This window comes from Heterocephalus glaber, unplaced genomic scaffold, assembly GCF_053883595.1.
Source record: "Heterocephalus glaber isolate CG9 unplaced genomic scaffold, H.glaber_assembly_v1.0 deba00001097, whole genome shotgun sequence".
Classification (NCBI taxonomy): domain Eukaryota; kingdom Metazoa; phylum Chordata; class Mammalia; order Rodentia; family Bathyergidae; genus Heterocephalus; species Heterocephalus glaber.
Genome location: NW_028258191.1, coordinates 832,876 through 842,561, shown reverse-complemented (window position 1 = coordinate 842,561; position 9,686 = coordinate 832,876). Strand labels below are relative to the sequence as shown.

Sequence of the window (9,686 nt, the reverse complement as noted above, 5' to 3'; positions counted from 1 at the left end):
TCACCTGTGTGGGGCATTTCATCTCTAAGCCAAGAGCAAGGATGCAGGGAGTGGGTCTTGGCTCAAATGCCACAGACTCTCACTTTTTTCACTGAGTTTTCATAGACTTTATTGAATAAATATTTTTTTTTGCCAGGTGCCCTTAAGACCATTTCCAGAGATTTAAATGATTATGTGTTAATAATTTTCACCAGTTTTTCTGTGAGGTAAGTGGATGGAGTTCCTCATGCAGTTGTGTTGCTATAGATTCTGTTTTGATAACTCAAAGTCAGAGAGACAGTGGGCAGTGAAAACCAGAAAATTTAAATTCCAGTGCCCACATAATAATTCATTCTATATATATATATTTATTGATTAAAAGTCAACTATAAAAATGGATTAGAACTAAAAATGGATTGGGTTGATGGTAAAGCAAGAACTTTGCATTATTAGACATATTCTTATCCATAAACTTTATGTGGTATCGGCTGTATATAAGGCATAGAAATAGAAGATAATAATCTGTTTTGGAAATTAGATTTTCATAGAAAAAACTAATAAACTAAGGGCAGCCTATGCCAAGTGCCCAGAGAATCAGTGCTCCAGTTTTTCAGGGTCACAGGGAGTATCCAGGACTGTAGTGGTCAGGGAGGATTTCCCTGGGAGAACAGTGAACTGAACAAGGTTTGGAGAAGGGTAGAATTCAGCATGGTGGGTAGGTTGAGTTGAGGTCATATTCCAAGGAGGCATTGCAAGGCGGCAGTTCTGGAATGGGGCTGCATATATTTGGTTTGGGTAATAGTAGTCAATAGACCTGCCTGCTTACTGGAAGGTTTGTGTAGAGATCAGTGTGGAGCTATGAGTTGGTGAGTGACCAGAAATCCAGGAAGGCTTGGTTGCTGGACCAGAGAGTCTGGACTTAATGTTAAAGTAACTTGAGAAAAAGAAATGTTAAGAAAAAGGCTTTGTCTGTAATGTGTAGAGAGAATGAAGTGTGTGTGTTTGTGTATACATGTGGCCGGCAATAGGGAGCTGGAGGCAAGAAAACTAGTTAAAAAATTTACAGAAAGTCTGAACTAAGTGAAGAGAGGGGAATGGAAAGGAAGTGTCTGGTGGATGTAAAAATATAAATAAATTTGGTGGATGTTAAAATAAGGACAAGTAGAGGTTAAGACAAACATGGCAGTTGTTACCATAAATAAATAAAAACACTACAATGCCAGGGGATATGGACTGACGTAGAGATTTGAAGCACTACATATATTTTAATGATGGATTTCTGCTGCAGTAAGTAGTTAAAGGGAATCTATTTTTTAGTTTACTTATATTTTCTGTTATTGTTTCTGTTTTCTTCCTTCCACAATCGCTTGGTTTTAATTTAATTTTAAATTATTCTCTTTTATGTGTTGGCAGGAGGAAACCAAGGTTTGCAACTGCAAAGGTTGCGTATCATTTCAAGGATGAGTTTCCTCCCTTGAAATCAGCTATCAGCTACAAATGGAAGAAGGCACGTGGCCAACTCTTGCTTTTTGGCAGGTCTGATGTGACCTTCAAAACTCCTTAGGATATACTGGTTTCTTGCGGGGCTGCAGCTAGACTACGGCTGGCAGAGTCTCCCACGGCTACCTGGGAGTGTAGGACTCACGGCTCTTGGGCTAGAGTTGCCAAAACAATACAAAATCACGGACAAAATGCAAAGCACAAAACCCCATTCCTTACCACAGCGGGCTGATGAGTTAAGTCGTGGAGGGAAGGGGGAAGGTTCGGCTCTTGCCCTTTTAAAATTTCAGCGCAGGGATACACACACACACACACACACACACACACACACACGCGCGCGCGCGCCCCTACCTCGCTCGGTTCTTCCCACTCCCCGCCACACTGCACCAGCCTCCTTCTCTAAGTCCTGATTCATGAACCGTGCCACCTTTGTCTCATTTTAAACTGTGCAGACTATTTTAATCTTCCCACCCCCATCTCAGATTTCCCCCTCCCTTCATCCTCCGGAAAGCTCTGGTGTAGAGCGCTGGCGGAGCGGGAGAACGCTTCTTCCCCACGGTTCGGCTCGGGCAGGGCCGACCCCGCGAAGCCCCCTCCCCGGAACCCCGCTGCGGGAGCGGGGGCGGCCTCTCGGCCCCCTTTAAGGTGCGGCGCTTCACGAAGTGCGGGCGGGGAGCCTGGGCCGAGCACGAGGCCGAGCGGGCGGGGAAGCCCTGGTCCCCGCGCCCCGCCCGCACCCGGCCTCGAGGGCAGCAGGCCTCGCCCCGGTCCTCACCCCCGCGCGGGCGTGGCGCGCTGCCGCGGAACCATGTCCTCCTCCCACGCCAGGAACGGGACCGCGGACGGGCCGCACTCCCCCACCTCGCAGGTACCGCCCCCTCCGCCGCCGCCGCCGCCGCCGCCGCCGCCTCCGAGGCCCGAGAGCGCCCCGCCTCGGCGCCAGAGCCAGAGCGCGGGGCCCCGGTCCCGGAGCCGCGGCCGCGCTCCCGACCCTCCTCCGCCGCTCTTGCCCTCCCTCTCCTCCCTTTATCTCCTTCCCTTCCTCCTCGTCCTCGTCCGGGTCTCCGCGCTCCCGCTCCGGAGCCTGTAGCCTCCCCCAGCCGATGCCGGGGACTCGGACCCCGCTTCCCGAGAGTCTTTGTTAATGGATGTGGTGGGTGCCCGCAGGCTGCGCCGTGCTCGAGTCCCTGCAGCCGTCGAGGCTTGGAGTGGGTGGGTGGGAGCGGGGGCGGCTGTGGGGAGACGCCGAGGAGACTCGGTGCAGGCTTGGGGGGACCCCGGGGCGCTGGTCCCCAGCCGGGGGTGGCTGCCCGACTCCTCGCTGCGATCCTCACTGGCTTCTCTCTGGCCCCGTGTGTCGAGTCCAGGTGGCCAGAGGCACCACGACCCGGAGAAGCAGGTTGAAAAGATCCGATGGCAGCACCACTTCGACCAGCTTCATCCTCAGACAGGTAGGCGGCGGCGGCGGCGGCGGCGGCGGCGAGCGGGCGGCGAGGGAGCGAGGTCCGGTCCCCGCGCGCCTCTCCGCCTCGCTCCGTCCGGGCTCCCCGGTCCCAGATCCCGGGGTGCACACGTCCGCGACCCCGAGTGCGCCCCTCGGGCTCCATCGCTCTCCAGACTGCCTGGCTCGCGGCGTGCGGGTCCGGGTGTCTCTTCACCTCCTCGGGAAGTTAGTTTGTGCTTGTGGACACAGGTAGGCCGGCGGAGACCCGGACATTGAATTTAAGAGCTAGAAATGTTTAGGTTGCACCGTCCGTGCGTGGGAAAGCGTCTTTAAGTGGCGCAACTCGACTTTGAATATCCAGTCCCCGGGGCCCGGCAACCTGCTTTGAACCTGGTTTGTGAGTTGGGGGGCTTCTTCTATTTTTTGTTCTATTTCGAATTCTGTGTTGGGAGAGATCTCCGGACTCTCGTCAAAAGAAAGACACTTTGAGCAGAAAGTTTGTTTTCCTTTTGGGACCGCTTTTTTTTTTTTTGATTGATTTAATAGGGAAGCACCGGTTCTAAGGTTAAGCCAACTTCAATAAGCGAAGACCGGCTCTCGGTTTCTGGGGTCTGGTGGTATCACCATTTGTGTTTGCTTTCTGCTCAGTTCTAGTGCGAGTTGGTTGAGCTGAGGATCACTGGTATTGTTCAATAATGCTTAGGTGCCTTTCACCTTGACACAGGAAATTGGTCCTGTTTTCGTACTATTCATGTAAATGAAAGCTTCCCTAGCTGCTGGGTGAGAGAGAAATCTTGTAAAAGCGAGTCACCTCGATCTCTCTTAGGAGCTGAAACTATTGTGGAATGTGTGTTTGGGGTGACTTGGGAAGAGTTTGGTCATCGCACCAAGAAGGTTTTATCCCAGGTTCTGCTCTGGGCTGTTCTAGTGACCTTGAGAAGTTCTTTTCCTCTAGGTCTGTTACATATTGTGTAATGGTTTCTAACCCATGATGGCAGCTGTGGTTTTCTCTCGTGATTACCATCAATTTCAGTATGTTTTTCAATACGGACTAAGCTTTAGACTCAAAATTGGACTTTGACCCTCCTAAAGTGCCTGTAAAGCACATTTGGGCAATACTTATTAAACAGAATTGTATTTTCTACAGAAAGAAGTTATTAATACTACTGTTTAATTCAGTGAGTACTAAATGTGCATTATTTATATTTGGGATTCTGGATTGATTCTAAAATTATATTCTATCCCCTTTGTAATCCTTAGATTGTGTATTTGAAAAGGTGAAGATGTTGTTCATCTTTAAAAAATTGATGTTATGCAACTGTTGAAGTTTCGTTGATGTTTCTTTTGTAGGTACCTATTTTTGGTAATGCTTTATTGTTGCAAATTCTTGGAAATAAAGATTAGTTATAGAGCAGTGTATTTTGTGAGCTGTTTGACTATAACTTTTGAATGTACACCATCACTGCATTAATGCTTTAGTCTTCCAAGCACAAAAAACCCTATTTTTATTCTTTTCTCTATGCCAATTGATATATATTATAAAGTGCTCTTATAAAGTGTGCTGCTATTTGCTGACTTAAAAATGTAAAAAAAATTACAAAAGTAATTTTGGGAGTAATTTTCATCAGTGTGGGCTTTAACAATATATTTCATGAATCTTTATGAAACTGAGATTCATTTATAAAATGGTTAATTTAAATTTAGCAATTAATTGCAATCTTCCTGTTTTGGGGCCCAAAAATAATGCCTAATTTTTTGAGCACTTAGAGCTCAGGAAATGTCCTATACGTGATGTCATTTAAGTGGTGTCCTACAGACTTCTGTAAGGGCAACAATAAACTAGACATTTATATTTCTTTGATGAAATGAAAAATTATTCAAAGTGGAATTTAACAGTATTGGACAGTTTTCACCCAAATGCCAAAGAATTTTTTTTTGGTACTGGGGATCAAACTCAGGACCTTGTGCTTATGAGTCAGACATTGGCACCACTGAGCTAAATCCCAGGCCATTTTTTTGGTTTTTAGAGATAGGATCTCCCTATGTAGTTCAGGCTGGCCTCAAACTCACTGCGTAGCCCAGGCCGGCCTGGAACTCACGGCAATCCTGCTGCCTCAGCAGGCGTGAGCCACCATGCCCAGCGACCAAAGAATTAAAAAAACCAACCAAACACAATAGCTGTTTAAATTGCTAGAGCCTCATTATTAGAATGACTAGTAATTTATTGATATTTAAATTCTTAATATGTACAAGTGATGGACCTCTTTTTGGTGATATTTTACAGTCTGTTCAGTGCCTTTGCACAGGAAGAAGACAGTGGGCATAAAATAACAATGCTGTTCATTTCTTTGTCATGTCAGGGAGGGAAAACTTTTACTAAAAAACATTGACAGGTTGCATCAGGTATTGAAGACTGGGCTGATGATAAAAGGGCAATTGGCAAACTTAGTAACAAAATCTTTGTTCTTTGAGCTGATAGAGTTTCATTGCTTGTGTGTGTACCTGTAGACTTGTGAGGGCACACGCGTACATGCACACGTTTGAGTTGGCCTGAAAATAAGCAGACTGAGAGAGCCTCCCATCACCCTGAGGCCTGCTTGCAAAGTCCCTCAGGCATCTTTGACCTTGTTTCCTGGTCTACTATGTTTCGGGCTTCCACAGTTTGGGAGGGATGGAGGTTTTGGAATGAATCCAGGGAATAACTAAATGTCTTCTTTGAGGAAAGGTGAGAAGATTAAATATTTTGCCACTGAAAGGAGAAAAATCTAGGGGTGACCCAGAAATGATCTTCAAAGGCATTCTCTGGAAATGTGATGGAGTGTTCTTGCTGTTCATTGAGGGTGACACCAAAAAAATTGGCTGAAATTAGAAAGAAATGATGTTTTACAGCAGGCTTTCCCTAAGAATATTGCTGTCATTGGAATGGCTTTCAAGTGTGGCTATAGAATTTTCTCCCAGGGCATCCCTTCTGACAGGCCATTTATGAATGGATTGTTTATCCATGTTTGACATATTTAGGAAGCACTTAAACATTTGCTATGTGCCCTGCACTGTGTTGAATATTATGGGGAAAAGACAAATGAGGCACAGCTTCTTTACTTCAAAGATTCTGTACTGTAGTTATGGAGACAGGTGTATGTGAAAGTACCAAGGGGTTGGGCCCAGTGACCTGTGCCCTGAATATTAAAAGGACCCATGGGTGTCACTGCACTTACAGTTCGTATGCTAGAGTACTCCAAGTTAGTTCTCTTTGCATTGGGAATTGAAGAGAAAATCTGGAGTGGGATTAGTTTGTTGACTTCTTATTAAATCTGTCCTTATGAGGATGGCAGGGTTTTATATGGCCAGGCTTTTTTAACCAGTATCCAGGTTCATGTCTGGGTACAGAGCTTGAACACACGCTCTTCCCTCTTGCCACAGGCCCTTTGCACATGGTGAGCCCTGTGTGTAGAGGATTCTTGTTATGCTGCCTAGTTAACTTTTAATCTTCCTTGAGATCTGAATTTAGTCTTCACTTCCTTTTCTAACCTCCCTGATAAGGTCAGTTTTCCACTTATGGGCTCCCAGAATAGAGTACCCTGTGCTAATTTTCAGTAACATCACCACAATTATAATTCAGCATGTGCTTAGATTTCTCTCTTAATGTCTGCCTCCCCATCCACACAGTGAGTTCCACAAGGATGAGGACTTATCTGAATATGGTCTTCTTTGTAGCCTCAACATCTAGCATAGTGAATGTTCACTCAGTATTCATTCGAATGAATAAAGGAGTGGCTGGAGGGAGGACTAACTTGACCACCAGGTCTTGCTTCAACATTAAATCCTTTGTTTGATGGGACAAATTTCCTCCTAACAAACCTCCCCCAAAACTTAAGTAGCTTAAAACAAGAATTTATTTTTATGCACAGACCAGACATTTTTTCTGCTTCGTGTGCTGTTATGTGGGCATTGGGATGGCTAGAAGGTTCAAAATAGCCTCACACATGTGGTTGGCAGTTGGTGCTGGCTCATGGCTCAGAACTCAGCTAGAGCTTTTGACAGGGAGCTCAGTTTCCCTCCACCTGGGCCCCAACATGGCTGCCCAAGCTTCTTGATAGTGTGGGTCTGGCTTCAAAGCAGGAGCATCCCAAGGAGCAGAGCTAAAGCTAAAGCTGTCTCAACCTCCCTTTGCTAAATTGGCATGTCATCACTTCTCTTGCATTCTCTAAGTCAGAACAGGTCTAAAAGCCTTCCTCATTTCAAAGGAAGACAAAGGAGCCTATTTTTTAAAAATTAATTTTATTGGTACATTTTATTGGTACATTTCAGGTATACAATTCATTTCCATTTATCATTGGGTGTTTGTACCTGTACATGATGTATCTTGGTTCTTATTTTTTCCCCATTACCTGTGCGCCCTTCACCCCCTCTGCCCTTCCCTATTTACATAGACTTCATTTCCATTTTTTTCTTTTCTCATAGTTTTTCTTTTCCCTCTTTTCCTTTCCCCTTCCTCTTCCTTCACTCCTTCGTCTTTGGACTTTTTTTCCTATTTCAAATTATCAATTATTCATTTTAATCATTTTAACCCTTCATTACACTTTCAGTTTCTCACAGTAGTGAAACTATTTGGTATTTACACGTGTGTCCTATTTATTTTACTTAAGAGTATGGCCTCGATATGCATCCATTTAGCTATAAATGACTCTAGTTTCTCATTCTTGATGGCTGAGTAGTACTCCATTTTATAAAAAAACCACATTTTCTTTATACAGTCTCCAGTTGATGGGCATTTGGGCTGCTTCCAAGTTTTAGCTATTACAAACTGTGCCGCTATGAACATGGGTGCACATATATCACTGTGGTATGATTTTTTAAATTCTTTTGGGAAGATCCCCAGCAGGGGAATAGCTGGGTCAAATGGGACCTCTAGTCCTAGTTCTTTGAGGTATCTCCATACTGACTTCCCCAGTGCTTGCACCAGTCTGCACTCCCACCAACAATGGAGAAGGGTAAGGAGCCTATTTTTTGATAGAGGTCATATTGCAAAAACTAGTAAACAAAAAAATAAATCAAATTCATTGTTAATATTACAAATTGAGCAAGTTAAAGATTATTCCAGCTACATGACAAATTAAATAAAAAATGTATGTGGGTACAAAAAACATATTTGATAAATTTTAAACATTTTGCAGGTTAAGAATACAAGGGGCTAAGCATGGCCGCCCATGCCCAGCTTGGGCCATTAAGGTCAAAGGATTGCTTATGTCCAGTTCAAAGGGAAACCCTGGATATATATATATATATATATATATGGAGAAATATATGTATATATGTATCTGTATAGAAAGAGAGACTAATAAAATTATATTCTAAAACCTCATAAAAACATCACATTGAGCACAGCAACTAGAAATAACATATTCAGTAGCCAGTAAATGATTAAATAATAGTGCATCATCTACAGAGTACTACTGGGCTATTAAAGAAATTACAAAGTGGATCTGCATGTTATGATATAAAAATACAGTTAAGACATCCACTTGAAATACATTCAAGTGAAAATTAAGCTAAAGAATAATAAATAATAAAATTTCATTAAAAAAGAGCTTGTGTGTCTTCCGGGTGTGGTGGCTCATGCCTGTAGTCCCAGCACTTGGGAGGCTGAGGCAGGAGGATCTCTGTGAGTTTGAGGCCAGCCTTGGCTACATAGTGAGTTCAAGGCCAGCCTGAACTACATAGTGAGGCCCTGTCTCAAAAAAAAGAAAGAGAAAGAAAAAAGCTTGTGTGATGGAAGATATGGTTGGAGCCATGTTTGGAACCTTACAGCAAGAAATCTCATCTTTTTGTAAGGTATGCAAATCAGATGCTCTTTACGATAATTCCATGAACTCACATTGTATTTTGAGATCTAGAACATACTCACATTCCAAGTTGATACTATAATAAAACAAGTTGGCAGACACATTTTTTGGGTTATAATTTGAGCACTGGTAGGTAATAGGCATGTTTCTTTGATGAAATGCAAATTCATCAACAGAAGGTATCTACTTTATACATAGCTCTAAGAATAATCATGTGTCTGGAGGCATATATATTTGCATAATTTATCCAAAAACTTAGGATCAGAGAATTTTAGAACAGGAAGAGGTTGCAGAAGGAAAATACTTCCATTTTTCACTTTTAGATAAATAAAACAGGCCCAAGGACATAAAGGTCATGCCAGTAAATAGTGGTGGAACCGAGGGGACCCAGACTATTCTTTTTTCACCACAACCCATTTGTCCCTGAGTAATTAAGACAGACACACTCACTCACGTGGATGTGGGTACAAGAAAGGATGTGGGGTGTGTATCTTTTAGATCCTGAAAGAGTTTGCCATCTTTGTGGTTGCTTTGCAGAATAAGGGATCCATTGGAGAATCTGGAGTCTGATTTCTTGCCCATTTCATCATGGGTGTCATTTTTTGTTTGCCTGGCCCATAGTTCATGTAAGATAATTTATTTATTTGTTTATTTACTTTCTTAGTCATTGTATTAGCCAGAATCTAATCAGTCTACTAAGCTACTTGAATTTTTATGACTGATTTTTAAACGTAGAGCTAGTATTAAATAGATGATGCGAGAGCACAGAAACTAGACCCAGAAGCTGGCCACAGCAGGAAGCCACTGTCATCTTTAGGCTAAAAGAGCAAGGAGGGAAACTTACTGGAGGCTTAGGCTGTAGTCACCTGGCAGGAGCTGGAGCCATAGAGCGCCCGTTTGGTGGGGATGAGAGACATGGA

At 43.8% G+C, this 9,686-nt stretch overlaps 1 protein-coding gene across 6 annotated transcripts in view; it reads left to right on the top strand.

Annotated features, from left to right (window-relative positions):
* The first annotated feature begins 1,810 nt into the window (after positions 1–1,810).
* The window catches only part of Cacnb4 (calcium voltage-gated channel auxiliary subunit beta 4), a 305,695-nt gene continuing 297,819 nt past the window's right edge, over positions 1,811–9,686 (top strand). The window contains exons 1-2 of one of the 6 annotated variants that reach the window (XM_004870022.4): positions 1,811–2,347; positions 2,847–2,930. In XM_004870022.4, coding sequence (XP_004870079.1) covers positions 2,288–2,347; positions 2,847–2,930 — 144 coding nt within the window. In that variant the 5' untranslated portion in view covers positions 1,811–2,287. The other 5 variants (XM_087209998.1, XM_021248409.2, XM_087209995.1 and 2 more) reach the window with 5 other exon arrangements.